The 19,340-nt window shown below is 35.8% G+C and overlaps 1 protein-coding gene across 3 annotated transcripts in view; it reads left to right on the top strand.

Moving 5' to 3' along the window:
- LOC150100777 (zinc finger MYM-type protein 4-like) overlaps positions 1–19,340 on the top strand; it is a 521,809-nt gene that overhangs the window by 127,530 nt on the left and 374,939 nt on the right. For all 3 annotated transcript variants that reach the window (XM_090402210.1, XM_090402209.1, XM_090402211.1), the window contains exon 9: positions 11,728–11,964. In XM_090402210.1, the coding sequence (XP_090258336.1) occupies positions 11,728–11,964 (237 nt within the window). The remainder of the gene's footprint in view (positions 1–11,727; positions 11,965–19,340) is intronic.

Genomic DNA, 19,340 nt, shown 5'->3' with positions numbered 1-19,340 from the left:
GTGAGTAGTCTATTGCATAACCTCAATGTCAATACATCTGTGGGATTGGATGGTATACCAGCTCATGTCGTACGAGAAGCAGCTAAAGAATTGTCAGTACCCTTGACCATTTTGTTTAATTTGAGTCTCGGGTCTGGGTTAGTCCCGAGGGGGTGGAAAGAGGGGAAAATAGTTCCACTGCATAAAGGTGGTTCCAAGACTGCTGTTGTAAATTACCGACCGATTAGCACATCAGGAATCATTGTCAAGGTCTTAGAGAAATTAGTCAAGAAAAGAATACAGGATTGGATAGATGAAAATGGGATATTGTATGGGGAACAACATGGTTTTGTGAAGGGTAGATCATGCCTCAGTAACTTGCTCACGTTTTATAACACAGTGATGGCTGAACTGGATAGGGGTAATGGGTTTACAGTGATACTACTGGATCTTGCTAAGGCCTTTGACAGGATACCACATGGAATTCTAATCAGTAAACTGCAGCATATGGGGATGGATATAGGGTTGGTGAGGTGGATAGAAGGGTGGTTGATGGAGAGATATCAAAGAGTGGCTTATTCAGGAGTGGAGTCCATAAGATGGCCTGTGAATAGTGGTGTGCCGCAGGGTTCTGTTCTTGGACCACTACTGTTTATTTTGTTCATTAATGATATAGGAAAGGATCTGTTCATTTGTTTGCTGATGATGCAAAGTTGGGTAGAGCAACAGTGAATGCACAGGATGTCAAAATTTTGCAGGATGATTTGGATAATTTGTAGGGCTGGGCTAAGGAGAATGGATGTCAATTTAATGTGGCAAAATGGAAGGTTATGCATTTTGGGGTGAAAAGATTAGCAGCAGTATACCACATTGGTGGAACTGTACTCCAGGAGATTGATGAGACCAGGGATTTGGGAGTTGAAGTTTAGGGGGCACATCGCAAAAGTGGCTAAATCAGCTCATCACACTTGGTTGCTGAAAAATACTTTGATGAGCAGAGACAAACGGGTTATTGTTCCTCTGTATCGAGCCTTGATAATACTCCACCTAGACTACTGTGAGCAAATTTGGGTGCCAGGGTTTCTTCTTGATGGGGAGGAAGTGGAGAGAATCCAGAGACGAGCAAACAAGATGATAGCAGGTCTATGGGATGAACCTCATGAGAACAGGTTGAAGATTTGTGGGTTGCAGAAATTGGTTAATAGGGGAAAAGGGGTGATATGACTGAGACATTCAAATTACTGAAGGGTTTCTATAAGATTAATTCGCATGATATTTTTGAGAATAGGACTGGTGGTGGGAGGACTAGGGGCCATCCATGGAAGCTGGACAAGAGTGTGGTTAGCAAGGGTGTTAGAGCTAGGTTTTTTACTTGGAGAGTGGTGAATGAGTGGAATAAGCTGCCAGAGTCTGTTGTGGGTGCTATGACCGTTAATAAGTTCAAGATGATAGATACTGTGTCAATGTTGAATAGTTGTTCTTGACATGATGTTAGGGCCTCCCTCGATGAGTCTATCGACTCTTTGGAGTTGCCGGGAACAATAGAAAAAGTATAATTCGTTCCTCAGATTTCTTTTTTGCCCCTTAAGTTTTTTTTATAAAAAATTAGGGTATGTCTCAGGGCCAAGTTAAAGGAAAACCATGAAGCTGAAAGACAGTAAAGCATATTCAGAATATAAATTTATCTGCTTCTTAACAGAGAATTGAGCTAACGTAGTTTGGGAGGCATTCCGTTTCTGTTTTTCGTACATCTGACGGTATGATCCTGTTGTTTCTTCTGCAAATTTTACTGGTTCTCCCTATACCAGGGTTAGTCTCTAAGTTGTATTTTCAAATTATTTCTGTGAAATCTTTGGGATTGTCAGTGATTAAATTTTCTTCATAATCTTCAGGATCTTCCTGCTCATCATCATCATCATAAAATTCCTGCCATGTACCCTCAAGGGGTGTACAGGATATGATAGTACTACACGAAAAATTTACATCATTGCTAACTTCCTATCTACAATTTTCCTCCAAATCAGTCTGTTACTTGTCAAGACTCCAACATTATCAGATCTTATATTTCTATCGTCTAAGGCACTTTGTACTGTATCAATCCACCTATATCTTGATCTTCCTCTGGGTCGTTTTCCTGCCAACCTGGCAGAGAACTCTTGTTTTGCTAATCTTTCCTCGCCCATTCTATTTAAGTGACCATACCACCTGAGATTAGTTCTGTTAACGCATTCCTGGATGCCGACAATGTCAAGTTCTTTCCTAATATCCTCGTTTTAAATATGACATTGCCATTGATGCCATCTGTTCATGCCTATAATCTTTCTCAGGACTCTCATATCTGCGGTCTCTAGTCTTTGGTCAAGTGTTTTACTTCTGACCCTGCTCTCAGATACATAAGTTAAAACTGGTTTGAACACTGTCTTGTATACAGCTAATTTAGTGTTCCGACTAATTTCTCTCTTATTCCATATCAATTTATTCAATTGACTTCCTACCATATCAGCTTTGTTGATTCTGTTGTCTATTTCTATATTTAATTTACCATCTTCAGTAAAAATCTTGCCTAAGTAGCTGAAATGTTTTACTTGTTCCACAGGGTCTCCATTCACAACACAGTTGACATTTTCATTGATTCTGCCTATTTTCATTGTCTTTGTCTTTTTATTGCTGACCCTCATACCATATCTATTACAACAGTTATTCAATTTAGTCAGTGAATCTTGCAGACTTATAGCAGATTTATTAATAAGTATAACATCATCCGCATAAAGCAAAGAGCTGACATTAACATCTCCAATTTTGATATCATGCTTAATACCACTTTCCTTCATAATGTGATCCATATAGATAATGAATAACAGAGGGGATAATGTACATCCCTGTCTCACACCAGATTTAACATTAAACCATCTTTCTGTACTTCCTTCAATTCTAACTGCTGACTTACAACTCAAATAAAGACTATGTATTGCTTGATATAATGCCCCATTGACACCACTGCAGCATATTGAATAGCTTCTCTCTTGGCACCTTGTCATATGCTTTTTCCAAATCGACAAAACTTAAATACAGATCTTTGTTATATTCCCATGCTTTCTCGACTATTTGTCGTAAAGTGAAGATCTGATCCTGACAGCCTCTATTTGGCCTGAATCCAGCTTGTTCTTCTCCAAGCTTTTCTTCCACAATTCTTCTCAACCGTTTCTCAAGTATACTTGCATAGATCTTGCCAGGAACACTCAGTACGGAAATACCTCTGTAATTCTCACATTCAGTTTTATTTCCCTTTTTTATATATGGGTACTATTAGAGCTCTACTCCAATCATCGGGAATTCGTCCCTCTGTCCAGGCTTTCTGAACTATGCAGTGCACCCACTGTAAGACTCTTATACCACCATACTTCAGCATTTCTGGTCGAATATCATCTACTCCTGCTGCCTTTCCACATTTCAAGCCTTTGATGACTTTTTCTACTTCAAGTATGGATATGTATTCCTGACTACATGCCTGGTCAGTGTTTTTTACCAATGTGCTGTCATCACTGCTTGTTTCATTTAGCAGTTTTTCAAAGTAATTACTCCATACTTAAAAGATATCTTTTTCTCTCGTTTTCATGTCACCTTTATCATCTCTAACTCCTTTTACAGCACTCTTTCCTCCATTCCTAAGCATCTTCAACAACCTGCAGAATATTTTGCTACCTTCTTGATATTTATTTTCTATATTCTTGCCAAAGTCCTCCCATGACTTTTGTTTAGCTAGTTTTACAGTGTTTAGCATTCTTGCATTTGTCTCTATATTCTATAAGAGCACACGCTGACTTATTTGATAGGAACTTTTGATATGCTTTCTTCTTTTCCTTCACCGCCTCTTTAACTTCCTGTGTCCACCAGGGAGTTCTGATTTTTCTATCCTTGCAGACAACCTCACCACATGCCTCTCTGGCAGAATCAATCAATGTTTTCTTCAGAGTTTGCCACTGAATTTCCAAGGTTTGATTCCTGTTCTGAAACTCTTTCATTTTTTCTTCAATAATCTTTGTGTATTTTAGTCTACAGTTCACATCTGAGAGCTGCTCAACTTTTATTCGCTTTAAAACTTTCTTACATGTTATTCTTTTCAATATTAAATTCAATTTTATCCTGCTCAAGACTAAATAGTGATCACTTCCAATTTCAAATCCTCTGTACACTCTGGTGTCCTGCACCAGGGAGAAAACATCACTATCAACAATAACAGAGTCAATGTTATTGTTGATAGTGATCAACAGTGATCAACAATAATCAATGACACTTTTCTTATTCCTTGCCTCTTCTCTCCATGTGAATTTGTGCACATTTTTATGTTGGAACATGGTGTTAGTAATAACCAGTCCATGTCCTGAGCAGAAATTCAACAGATATTTGCCATTATTATTAGCTTTGCTCTTTTCTCCAAATTTTCGCAAAATATTTTTGTATGTCTCACAATCATTTCCTACTCTGCTATTTAGATCCCTAACAAGGACCAAGGTTTCATTTTTCATTGTGTCTGTTGCTTTTTCTAAAGCCTCAAAAAACTCCTCCAGTTCTACCTTAGTAGAACCTTCTGTGGGACCATAGGTACAAATAAGTCTCGTTGTCCAGTTTCCCATTCTCATATTTGTCCACATTACTCTATTTGAGACTGACTGCCATTCAAGAAGATTAGCCTCGTATTTTGCGTTGAATACTATGGCTACTCCTTCTTTTCCTTGATTGTCATTGCCTGAATATAACATTTTGTATTTATTGCTCAGAAAGATCTCACCAGTTTTGGTCTTTTTTGTTTCAGTCACCCCTATTATGTCGATCTGGTACTTATCTAATTCCTCAGCTAGCTCCATTTCTTTGCCATTCAGGCTTCTTACGTTGATAGTACCGATCTTTAACTCTGGTGATGTTGAGTTGGGGTTTATTTTCAGATTTGTTCCAGTAGCTGACTTTTCGCTGTTCGCCCTGGTTCCATGGCGAAAACAACGGGGGCCTTGTTTAACCGGGCGACGCCCCAGCCGGTATGAAATTCTGTCATGTTGTACCATCATTTTTTATTTTGGTTTAACCAATAAGAATACAATTTGGTCGGCTAAATCCCAAATTGGCAGCCCATCCTCGTTCGTTCAGTATCCAAGTAGATACCCAACAGGGTGCACCACGAGAATGTGAGGATTGGACATTAGGTCAGAAGCCCTGGTCGGTTCTCCGCATTCCATTAAAGGCTATGTGGAGGTCTCCTCTCAGTTATACAGCTTTGACCCTTATCTTAAACCAAAGATTTTGCTGAGACGTGTTGTGTTTTCACCATTTCAAAATATGAAATGTTATTATTTATTTATTCAGTTAGTTGTTGTCTTTTAATGTGATTCCCACCTATGAAAGGTTGTAAACCTATAGTACTTTGTACTGCACATGGGATTGTTTCTGTTTTTATTGGTTATGTATATATTTATTTATTTATTGTATTTTTATATATTTTTTTACATAATCCAGAAATCCTCACTGAAGTTTCTTGTTTGGTTACATTGAACTTTTTATTTACCACTTTCAGCCTTCCATAAGCAGGGCAGTGGTTTTTACTCTGGGCAATTAATATATTTATCTCCCATCTTTAAAGAAAATAGGCATCCATGCCAAAGCTGGATTTTATTTAACCTGCAGTATAATATTCATAGTTTTTTTTTTTTTTTTAATTAGGAGCAACCTCATACTGGTTATTGCATGGGTGACTTTTGGTTACTGCTCACACCAGAACAACAAACTGGTATATAGGATTTTGTTGCCCAAGAATATCACACCAAGTCATGTTTATTGACAGTCGGTCTTTATATGGGGATGGTGATGATGGACCTCCTATTGATATCAAGCTGTTGTTAAACCTGATCAGTTGTATATGACTAGGCATCATCATAGAGCAGAAGCATTTCAGATGGCAGCCAATTTTATTTTCTTCTGATGGCAGTAGCAAACATTGTAATGTTTTAGAATGATATTGGGCATTGACAGTGTATCTTGCTAATGCAAAATGAATTGTCATTTCCTTTTCTTTTTCTATCCCAAAAATATATGGACATCACTTATACTTGGAAATTTTTGGCGAGTTAGACCTCATCTTAACATTGAAATTAGTTTATCTGTATTTGAACTGCTTATGTTACTCATTTATTTTTTGTTGTGACATGTATTTTTCTTCATATGTAAACACATCTGATCAGAAATGTCACTACTGACCCTTGAACAGTGTAGGGGTTAAGGGCATCGATACCTGCACAGTCGGAAATCTGTGTATAACTTTTGACTCTCCAAAAACTTAACTACTAATAGCCTACTCTTGACTGTAAGCCTTACTGATAACATAAACATTCAATGAACGCATATTTTATACATAATTATATACTCTATTCATACAATAAAGTTAACTAGAGAAAAGAAAATGTTATTAAGAAAATCATAAGGAAGACAAAATACATTTACAGTACTGTATTTATTGATACCATAAGTTTGCATTGTCTATTTACAAGATGAATTGTCTGTCTGTGAGTACCTACATCAATATTGTCTTATATGATACAAAACACTGTACTGCACGTTATACATATTACTAACACAGGACATCAAAAATGAAAAGAGTGTGAAAAAGAAATTCTTATTTATTTAAACGTATCACGATTTATGCAGTGATAACGAAGAAGCAGTAATATGATTGCTTTATAGTAGCCCAGCCTATACACTAATGAATAAATCATTATAAAATTTTTATTGTATGTTAATTAATAACAGTTAATTCTATGCAGTTATGATTTAATACGGCATCTTTTGTGTTTGTTTATGTTTCTCTTGACAGAGAATGGCAGCATGATACACCTAACTTTTTCTTAATTTTTTTCGATTTTTCTAGGCTACCCGGTTTGTCTGCAAGTTTTTGCAAATTTGTGACAATTTGTGAAAATTTTTGAAAAAAAAATCTTTCTATAAGTGGACCTGCACTGTTCAAACCCATATTGTTCAAGGGTGAACTGTATATGTGATTACATGACACTTTATTCTTCTAACAGTGACAGGAAAGATAGATTCCTCATTTGGAATGTTGAATCTCTCTTTGCTGTCACTGTTATACCTTTCCTGTTACACTTATACCTAAGAGTAGTGTAGTGTTCATCACTTACCAGAAAAATGAAAAGTACATCAAGGAGTCATTTTTCATATCTGTTTTAAAATGTTGGTAGTGAATTTTCTGTAGTATTGTAAAATGTTGGTAAAAGTTTATCTGTTTATCTGTGTTTAATTTTATATATAATAATGTTGCTATTTATGTAGAAGAAAAAAAATATTTAAAGTAAGGACTAACCGTGCAACTTCTGCTGCTTATTTAATATAAAATTTTTCTATGACCGAATCAAATAAATTAGACACTAATCATTGTTATCACAGATGATTATTGCATGGAACACTTGCTGAACCATTAAACAAGCATTTGTCTTGTTTATACATACATATATACATATATATATACAGTCTGGTCTCTTTTTATGCTGGAGATACGTTCCATAGAAAACCGCATATAAAAAATCTCACAAAAAAAGACCTAACTTATGTTGAAAATTTAGGGATACGTTCCATAATTTTCTAAAACCCCATAAAACCGAAGCAATGAATTAAAATAAACCTGAAATTGTATAAAAATGTTATTAAAAATTCAGGAAAATAAGAATGCTTAAGTTTGTTTTAAAGCTTTATTCATTTAATTTTATTGAAAAGAAACATTTTTTTTTACATTTTTTCATCAGAATTATTGTCGCTATTAGACAATATTTGGCAACATTTGCGAACTGGGGCGAAATCACTCTTATCACCAGAAGAGATAGTCAGCACATGAGATCTGTATGGTCAAGGCAGTGATTCTTCACAAACAGAATTAGCTTCACCCTCCTTCTGTGCTGATTTTTTTCTTATCAGTGATTAAACTTTGCGATGATGATTTTACAAATTTTTTATACAGTTCGCGATATCCAGACATACAGTTCTTCAGCTCACGTTGGAATTTAAATGCTCATTCAGAATTTGTATCATTAACAAGAAAATGATTTTCCAATTTATTGAACAGTTCAAGACCTTCTCGTATTATATTTGCAGTGAGGGGGATGGGTTTTTCTTCCGCTTCACTATCGTTTTCTGGATCTTCGACAATATCTAAAGTTAATCAATATCAATAATATCATCGTCACTTAAGTCATTATCCACAAGCAATTCATCTACATCATTCTGGCTAAATGTATCAAAACCTTCTCCACCAATTTCATGTGCCAAAGTAATGATTTCAGCTGATAATGTAGATGTTTGAATGGTTGCACTGTTTGCAACACATCCAGGCCAAGCTGCTTTCTAGCAGGCATTTAAAGTTTGTGGTCTTATTTCAGTGATAGCACATGCAACATGATTTAAACAGTCCAAAATAGAAATTTTTTTCCAAACATCAGTTACTTTTAATGATTCATTTTCTAGTTTATCCGATATAAATTGAAAAGTGTGCTTAATGTAATATTTTTTGAAAGTAGCGATTATGCCTTGATCTAGTGGCTGAATAATGCTTGTTGTATTGGGTGGCAAAAAACACTACCTGCACATTTGGATGTTCACAATGCAGATGACTTGGTGCGTTGTCAACAATTAATAAAACTTTAAAATCGAGAGCTTTTTTGCTTCATATATGTTTCCACTTCTGGTACAAAGCAATTATTGAACCATTCAGTAAATACAACAGTTGTTACCCAGGCCTTTGTATTAGCCTTCCAATGTACCGGCAGCTGTTTTAGATCTTTGCCTTTTAGAGCACGTGGTTTTAGAGATCAATTTACAAGGAGGGGCTTCAACATTCGATCATCCCCTGATGCATTGCTACAAAGCAACAACATTACTCGCTCTTTGCTTGCTTTAAACCCACTTGCTTTTTTCTCAGACTTTGTGATGTAAGTTTTCGACTAGGCATTTTCTTCCAAAACAATCCTGTTTCGTCAGCGTTAAACACTTGATCGGGACAATATCCACCATCTTCAATAATTTTTGGCTGCTGCTTCATCTGCTGCTGCAACCTTGCCTGTAATCTTCATGTTATGAAGTGCACTCCTTTTTAGAAACCCGGTTAGCCATCCTTTGCTAGCCGTAAATTTTTTATCAGCCTGAGAAGCAGAAATAGATAGCTCCAATTGCTTCATCTGGTCATAAAACCGAAGAGCTTTTTGTTTAATTAAATAACCACTTATAGAAAGTCTCCTTTGAGTTAATTCTTCAATCCGAATTACGAGCACTTGTTCCGTTTTTTCTAATAAAGCATCTCTCAAGTACGATGATAGTTTAGCACTTAGTTTTGCGACAGAAATGAAGATTTTCTTATTGCGACTTCATTCTTTTAATTGCTCTTATAGTAGATTCGCCTAAATTAAAATGTTTACCAATCGCTGTAGATACCTCTCCTTTTGCCAAGCGATTTAAAATTGCAATTTCCAAAGAAATTGCTTTTCTTAGGTGCTTTTTTTTCTCCATTAGGCCAAATTAAATCTTTAAAATAAAATTAGCAAAATTTAGACTTCGATAATGAAAAGACAAACATTCACATGCAAAATTAAACTGTGGGACACTCACTGTTTACACGTTACTCAGGTTATGCCATAATGTGCTGCAACACGTTGTTCGTTATGTACAACAAGGAAACCCCAAATTTATTATTATTATTATTAGTAGTAGTAGTAGTAGCAGTACGGGCAACTCCAAGGAGTCCTTAACATCGTTCAAGGCGAAATATCTATCATACTTCGCCTTGAACTCATGGCACCCACAACAGACTCTGGCAGCTTATTCCACTCATTCACCACTCTCCAAGTAAAAAACCTAGCTCTAACACCCTTGCTAACCACACTCTTGTCCAGCTTCCATGGATGGCCCCTAGTCCTCCCACCACCAGTCCTATTCTCAAAAATATCATGTGAATTAATCTTATAGAAACCCTTCAGTAATTTGAATGTCTCAGTCATATCACCCCTTTTCCCCTATTAACCAATTTCTGCAACCCACAAATCTTCAACCTGTTCTCATGAGGTTCATCCCATAGACCTGCTATCATCTTGTTTGCTCGTCTCTGGATTCTCTCCACTTCCTCCCCATCAAGAAGAAACCCTGGCACCCAAATTTGCTCACAGTAGTCTAGGTGGAGTATTATCAAGGCTCGATACAGAGGAACAATAACCCGTTTGTCTCTGCTCATCAAAGTATTTTTCAGCAACCAAGTGTGATGAGCTGATTTAGCCACTTTTGCGATGTGCCCCCTAAACTTCAACTCCCAAATCCCTGGTCTCATCAATCTCCTGGAGTACAGTTCCACCAATGTGGTATACTGCTGCTAATCTTTTCACCCCAAAATGCATAACCTTCCATTTTGCCACATTAAATTGACATCCATTCTCCTTAGCCCAGCCCTACAAATTATCCAAATCATCCTGCAAAATTTTGACATCCTGTGCATTCACTGTTGCTCTACCCAACTTTGCATCATCAGCAAACAAATGAACAGATCCTTTCCTATATCATTAATGAACAAAATAAACAGTAGTGGTCCAAGAACAGAACCCTGCGGCACACCACTATTCACAGGCCATCTTATGGACTCCACTCCTGAATAAGCCACTCTTTGATATCTCTCCATCAACCACCCTTCTATCCACCTCACCAACCCTATATCCATCCCCATATGCTGCAGTTTACTGATTAGAATTCCATGTGGTATCCTGTCAAAGGCCTTAGCAAGATCCAGTAGTATCACTGTAAACCCATTACCCCTATCCAGTTCAGCCATCACTGTGTTATAAAACGTGAGCAAGTTACTGAGGCATGATCTACCCTTCACAAAACCATGTTGTTCCCCATACAATATCCCATTTTCATCTATCCAATCCTGTATTCTTTTCTTGACTAATTTCTCTAAGACCTTGACAATGATTCCTGATGTGCTAATCGGTCGGTAATTTACAACAGCAGTCTTGGAACCACCTTTATGCAGTGGAACTATTTTCCCCTCTTTCCACCCCCTCGGGACTAACCCAGACCCGAGACTCAAATTAAACAAAATGGTCAAGGGCACTGACAATTCTTTAGCCACTACACATACGACACGAGCTGGTATACCATCTAATCCCACAGATGTATTGAAATTAAGGTTTTGTAATAGGCGATTCACCTCCACTTCATTCACCACCATTCCCGTATAAGCTGTTGGTTCCTTCATTCCTATGATGTCACCACCTGGATGATATACTCTTGCAAAGTGCTCGCTCTGTAATTCCACTATATCATCTGATTTGGTTACCTCCCTACCATCGGTATTCTTTAAAATCATTCTGCTGTATACATTTTTTCTTTTACTTGCAGCATATCGAAAAAACTGTTTGGGATTCTCTTTAACCTTCATGGCTAATTTTCTTTCATATTTTTTATTTTTATTTTTTTTTTATTTGCATTAAATATGCATCGCATAACTTTAAAACCGCATAAAAAAGATATACATAAAAAGAGACCCGTGTGTGTGTGTGTGTGTGTGTGTGTGTGTGTGTGTGTGTGTGTGTGTGTGTGTGTGTGTGTGTGTATTCCCCCCCCCCCCCCCTCCTATGTCCTCAAGATATCAAGACTTTTTACTTCATATATTATTTAATCTCAGATTACATTTATTTAATTTTTTCATTTCAGGTATTATTTGAAGGCAAAAATTACACCTTGTGTAGTGATCCCTGTATTGCTGGTTTCCGTTATACCAACAAGATTAATACTAGCATTTGTGATACTTGTCATAAATTTTTTGACTCTGAAAATATCGAACATTTCAGCCTCCAGTTTGAAGGTTCAAGCAAAAGGTTTTGTGCAAAAACTTGTATGAATTTGTTTGTGCTGTCACATCGTAAAATAGTGCCATGCACTTGGTGTAAGGTAGGTATAAGCATACTATATCTAATATATATATATTTACATGTTTATGATATAAAGAATTAATAATTGATATTTAAAATACAAATGCACTTAAATGGATGCAAAATGCAAACTGATCTGTTTTGATAAACAGACACGTCATATAACTTACAATGGTTTTTGTCAAAACTTGTAACAGTATTATGTGAACCTAATGATGGATTAAACCTCATAGGGAGATTCTGTATCAGTTTTCTTGTTATCTTACTGACCAGCCATTCCGTCAGATTAGGCTTAGAAGAGAAATTAATAGTTTATGTTTGGGCATGAGACTAATTTTCTGATATGTGGAGAGTCAGCTGGAGTCAATGAATTCAGTCAGAAATGCTCAAATATGGAGGTATAACAGTGTTACACTGCTGCATTGTAATTCAGAATGCCTGGTTAGAGGGTTGAATTCAAGGGACATAGTATCCATCTGTTAAAAGGGAAATTAAAATGAATGTGAGAATTACAGAGGTATTTCCCCACTAAGTGTTCATGGTAAGATTTATGCAGGTATACTTCAGAAACAGCTAAAAAAAATTCAGGAATGTGTTAGTAGAGCTTATCTCAGGTGGTATGGTCACTTTAAATAGAAATTTATTGATAGTAAAAAGCGCCTTAAAAGACAGAAATATAAGATCTGATAGTATTGGGATCTGGACAGATAACAGAGTAATTTGGAAGAAAATTTCTGATTGGAAGTTAGTTATGGTGTAACTTTTTCGTGTAGTGCTGTCATGATTATCCTGTTCACCCTCGGTATATATCTATATCTGGAATTTGATGATGATGACTAATTTTCTTCATTATATTACACATCTTTGAATTTCATTTCTTCTCAAACCATGAGAAGACCAAACTATTATTTATTTTACAGGATACATAGTCTTATCTCTAATACCAATAAGCATGATTCTCTCTCTCTTTCTGTGTATATAATGAATCTCAACTGTTTGCTTTAGTGTCTCATTTCATATCTTACGTACATACTTTGTATGTAAAAAATTAATTTTAAATGGACGTCAGTAATTAAGTTCTTCAGTAGCAGAGCCTCTTTAGCTCTACCACAGAGATTTGATGATGCCTTTGATTTTAAAGTACTTAGAATTTGTTTGAATATTATCTGGGCTGTGAAGATCTTTACCAGAGCTTTTTAGTTGAAGGTGAGTTACCTAGTCTCACACAGAGATGGTAGGATTTTCCTCTTGGAAACTTGGATTTTTCATCCTACAAAACAGTCAAACAGAATATATGCATATAGGATTATTCACCCTAATAGAGCATTACAAGCCAGGTTGTCCGATTGTGTCAAGTCATTGAACCTAACATACGACGGATATGGAAATGGCTACTGCATTCTTCCATCCTGGTTTTATTGTGACTTTTTGTTTCAATTTTCTGATTGATACAAAAATTGCATTTTGCTCAAAGTATTGAGCAAAATGCTTAGCACTGAAATGCATACCTTGTTTTTTTATTAAATAGCACGATGTTTTTTATATTTTAAAGATATATACACACATACGTGGGTGGTCTGAAAAGTTCTCGGCCTCAACCATAGATGGCAACACTATCGGCAACGTTTTTTTTTCTAAGTTGGTACATCTGTCATAAGCATCGATGTGAAATTGCAAGTTATTCCATCAAGTAGTTTTTTTTTTTATACAGCTGTCAGAAGCAAAAGTGTTGTCTGTATCCCTTGAAATGGATAAAATTGAGTATTGTTTGGTTATAAAATTCTTTGTAAAAGAAGGTTTAACGGCAAAAGAAATTCATTTGAAGTTCATAAAAGTTTATCGGCACTCTTCTCCTTCGTTTTTGACAATTAAGAAATAGGCTGCCGAGTTTAAACGTGGCCTACCAGCCTTGAATATGATCCACGTGAAGGATGTCCAAAAAGCGTAACAACAGCAGAAATAATTGATCAAGTGCAAGATATAGTATTGGATGACTAGCGAGTCAAAGTGCATGAAATTGCTGAGACTATAGGCATTTCAAAAGAACGTGTAGGATATATTTTGCATGAAGAATCGCAAATGAAAAAGCTTTGCACAAATCAAAAATGCACTCGCATGAAAATCTCTGAACAGTGCTTGGAGTGTTTTAACAAGAATAAAACTGATTTTGTGCATCGATTTATTACTATGGATGAGACTTTGATTCACCGTTACACATCAGAATCCAAACAGCAGTCAAAACAGCGGAGAGAAACCGGTTATTCATCACCAAAGAAGATAAGGTCATGGCATCGCTGTTTTGGAATGCTAAGCAATTTGATTAATAATTATCTTGAAAAGGTTAAAACAATAACTTGAGAACACATTGGTGTTTTGGAATGCTAAAGGCATTTTGTTTATTGATTATCTTGAAAATGATAAAACAATAACTGGGGAATATTATTCCAATCTTTTAACCAGACTAGATGAAAAAATTCACGAGAAAAGACCTGGTTTGCAGAAGAAAAAAAATCAACTTTCATCAGGGCAATGTGCCTGCCCACAAAGGAGTTTTGGCAATTGGAAAATTAAGGGATCTGCACTGTGATTGTTGGAACATCCACCGTATTCTCCAGATTTGGCTCATTCTGACTTCTATCTCTTCCCAAAACTAAAACTCTTCCTTGCTGGTCTGCGTTTTTCTTCAAATCAAGAGGTGATTGAAGCTGTAGAGGGGTATTTTGCAGATCTTACTGAGAACCACTACAAGTACAGGATAATAGTGCTGGAGCATTGCTGGAGTAAATGTATTAGTCTTAAGGGAGATTATGTTGAAAAATAAAACTAATTTTTAAATTATAGATTTCTTTTTTCATTGTTATGCCAAGAACTTTTCATACCACCCACCCACCTACATTCATATCAGTGTCGTTGTCATGTTGCTTATGCAACCCGCGCTACACAGTTCATGTCAATTTGATCATACTATTGCATATTTATCGATGTGTGAATGTTTTAAATATGCAGTCATATGATCAAATTGATATGAATTGTGTAGTGCAGGTTGCATATGCAACATGACAGCTCCACTGATATGTATGTATTTATATATGTGTGTGTATATATATATCTTTAAAATGTAAAATCATTATACCATTTAATAAAAAATTAAGGTATACATTTTAGTTATAAGCACTTTAATATATTAATTTCAGCAAAATGAATGTTTTGTTTCAATTATTAAATTGAAAATGATTAAATTTTGAATATAAAGTATTCAAAGTAATCCTATAGTTAATTGGTTCAGTGCAATTAACTGTAGGATTACTTTGAAAACTTTAATTTATAAATTATGAGGATGATCTAAGAAGTTCTTGGCATAACAATGAAAAAATATTTATAATTTCAAAATTAGTTTTATTTTTCAAAATATTCCCCCTTAACACTAATACATTTATTTCCCGTTCCTTAGTAGTTCTCAGTAAGATCTGCAAAATACCCCTCTACAGCTGCAATCACCTCTTGATTCGAAGAAAAACGCAGATCAGCAGAGAAGAGTTTTAGTTTTGGGAAGAGATAGAAGTCAGAATGATCCAAATCTGGAGAATAGGATGGATGTTCCAACAATTCACAGTGCAGATCCCTTAATTTTCCCATTGCCAAAACAGACCTTTGTGGGCAGGTGCATTGTCCTAATGAAAGGTGATTTTTTTTCTTCTGCAAACTGGGTCTTTTCTCACGAATTTTTTCATCTAGTCTGGTTAAAAGATTGGAATAATATTCCCCAGTTATTGTTTTACCCTTTTCAAGATAATTAATAAACAAAATGCCTTTAGCATCCCTGCTGATTCAACCGACTTTATCTTCTTTGGCACTGAAACGACCGACTTCTGTCCACTCTTTTGACTGCTGTTTGGATTCTGATGTGTAATGGTGAATCCAAGTCTCATCCATAGTAATAAATCGACGCACAAAATCAGTTTTATTCTTGTTAAAACGCTCCAATCACTGTTTAGAGATTTTCATGCGAGTGCATTTTTGATCTGCTATGAGCATGTTTGACACCAATCTTGCACAAAGCTTTTTCATTTGCAATTCTTCATGCAAAATATATCCTACACGTTCTTTTGAAATGCATATGGTCTCAGAAATTTCACTCACTTTGACTCGCCGGTCATCCAATACCATATCATGCTCTTGATCAATGATTTCTGGTGTTACACTTTTTGGCAGTCCTTCACATAGATCATCTTCAAGGCTGGTACAGCCACGTTTAAACTCAGCAGTCTATTTCTTAATTGTCAAAAAATGAAGGAGAAGAGTACTCATAAAGTTTTATGAACCTCGAGTGAATTTCTTTTGGTGTTAAACCTTCTTTTTATAAAGAATTTTATAAACGCACAATATTCAATTTTATCCATTTCAAAAGAATACAGATAACACTTTTGTTTCTCACAGCTGTATGAAACAAAGTACTTGATAGAATAACTTGCAATTTCACATCGAACCAACTTAGAAAAAAAAAATCTTGCCGATAGTGTGGTCATCTATGGTCGAGACCGAGAACTTTTCAGACCACCCTTGTAATATAATTTTAAATATGAAAAGCATAAAGGTCAAATGAACAATAGCTATGCTTCATGCATGCTATTTATGTGAGAAGCGCTTCATGTTGAGATTAGATTATCACTGGCAAATACTAGAGAGATGTGGATAATTTGAATTTTGATACAATTTTTAAATACAATCATTGTATGTCGTTGTTTTTTCCTGTATATTTTAGTTGTTATCCTTAATATAAATTTTTCCTTTCAACAAGACCTAGCTCTCCAAATACAACAAACTTTGACTCTCAACTCACTTCTTGTGCACTCACTCTCATAAGGAAAGCTAATCTGTGTCACAGGTCGATTTCTAAATCTTTGTCACATTTTCATTCTAACTACTAAAGGTTATTCCTTAATTAAGAACTAATCCTTTAAAATTTCTAACTGGGGCAGCCTCCTTTTCGGATATTGACGAATTTATTTTTGTAAGCTGCACCAGCCAATATCCTACGATAGAAGAGAGACCTTCCCAGAACTTTATGCTCTACTCATTAAACAAACACTCAACTATGGCTATGTAAAGCTCTGCTTGCAGTCATGAACTCTAATCTAACACAATATACTTTGTATTCCCTCCCACTTAGGTTCAAGTTTATGAGTGGTAATTTGATTTCATATTCAGGCAAGGCTCAGGTATAAGAAACAAAACATGTTTATTGGGACCTTAAACATTTACAATTATAAAATATCACACACTCAGTTAATTCAATATCATACTAAATCAAACTAGGAGAAACAAGTAAACCCTATGGCATATGAGTAATAACACTTTCTCTTAAGGTAAACATAAATACACATGATATAAATACTATGAACTTCTAATCAATTCTGTCTACAATCTTAGGCTCACACATTAAAATTTGTCACATTCATCTATAAATGTTTTCAGACAACTTCTCTAATGGAAATCTGCCTATACAAGATTAAGATGATCACTTAAAGTTCTCTAATAATCTGTCCACATTATACCAATACATAACGATTAATTAGATAAGAAAGTTCTGTGCTTTACCATTTCTTGCCCGGAATACCTGGTCCATTAGATCCGTTCACCGTTGTTGAACTCAGCTCAGTATTTCTCTCAGATCATGTCCATGTGGAGGACAAGGTAGTCTTCTGATTAGGATTTACTCTGCAACCGACATCATGTCTCTGTCTATCTGGATCTGCTGCCAATCATTCTTGTCTGTTCTGCGGGTTGCAAGGAAACGCTCCGCTGCTTCTTTTTGATGGGACACTTAGCGAAAGCTCGAAACTATAGATTCCGACATCTCACGTTTGGCACCGTTCGGAATCCATCAAGCATCCAAAGGAAAGGGCTCATCGTCGTACCACCCTGAATTGATCAGGAACAAGCTGGTTCCAAGGAGACTGGAAAAAAAATCCTCGAGAAACGGCACGAATCCCCTTTTATTCTCTCTTCCTTGCACCCTCTTTTACGCTGTCCTTTTTCACACGGCACTTGTCATCAGTGCCCCTTGGCTGATCCATTATGCTCCTTCTCCTCTTCAAGTGCTCTATTCTAGGAAAGTGAGCTAGTTTCGCCTTATGCTCAAGCAGGATGGCTCGCACACGACCTTTGGACTATTGTTTACAACCGTACTTAGCCATTCACTGTATACAGAATGCCTTAATATAACTATAATTAACACACAAATCCTCTACATGATTTTTGGATAGACAACATTGAATCCTATAAATCTACATAAAGGGGTACATTTATTCTTACATACAGTAAATAATTTCTTTATTTTCTGCTGGAGTACAAGTTTCTCTTTCAGCTGTTATGTTAAACTTGTTAAATCCAGAATGAATAGTTTCTTTATAAAAGTTCTTCATTCAGGATCTAACTGTATAATATGCACAGATATCGGAAAAATTAGTCATTTGTGAAATTATTATTTTTCTGTATTGAGCCAAAGAAATAACACGTTTTACACACTTATTTATACACAGTTATTATAGCATTGTTATGGACTGAGCTATGGAGACTATAATTGATATCACCAGTTATTGGGGGAAACAGGCATTTCTGCTATGCCCTAGATATCCCATGGAATTGATTGGAAAGGTATCTGTTCCTTATATCATACTGTAACCTAGTACAAACACAAATTTAAAGAAGCTTGTGAGATTTTTTAACTGGCCATCCTTTCAACACTAATAATGGCTTAAAAACCACATCTTCCTTAAAAGGAAAATCTTCAAAAAAAAATATATTTGGCCTAGCGAATGTTAATGGTGTCGGGAGGCTCAAAAAATCCATGAGTTATATCTACTTTATAAGGAACCCACAATATCCAGTATAATCAAGTTCAAAAAAGTTGCAGTGGACTGGACATATTTTTCATTTGGAAAATGAGCATTCTCAAGAAGACAACAAATAGTAAAATTTTTGTAAAAGACTAAAAGGAAAACCTTGAACAAGATGGATAGGCACACCTTAGTCAAGACAGCAACAACATATTACAATGTACAAACTGGTGAAGTAAAGTTTTGGACAGAGGTTTGGAGGCAACAAATCCAGGAGATCAAGGCCCAATTTGGGCTGTAGAGCCATAAGAAGATATTCTCCACACAAGCAGCATCCTTAAGAATATTCTTAGGAGAGTACTTAATAGATTGAACACAATTCAGGCAATGAATTCTTAGGCTATACTACCAATTATTGGATATATTGTTTGCATATTTGGCCACGGCTGTTCATGCTCTAGTTAATAACACTTGTTAACAGATTGATGATGCAGGCTTACTAAAGTGTACTTCTTACGCTTCCCCCAGCTTAAGTTTATCCTCATTTGTTGCTTCA

Source organism: Typopeltis vanoorti, chromosome 12 (assembly GCF_054136105.1).
Source record: "Typopeltis vanoorti isolate ZY-2024b chromosome 12, IOZ_Tvanoo_1.0, whole genome shotgun sequence".
NCBI classification, from domain to species: domain Eukaryota; kingdom Metazoa; phylum Arthropoda; class Arachnida; order Uropygi; family Thelyphonidae; genus Typopeltis; species Typopeltis vanoorti.
This window is presented reverse-complemented; position numbering and strand designations above follow the sequence as displayed.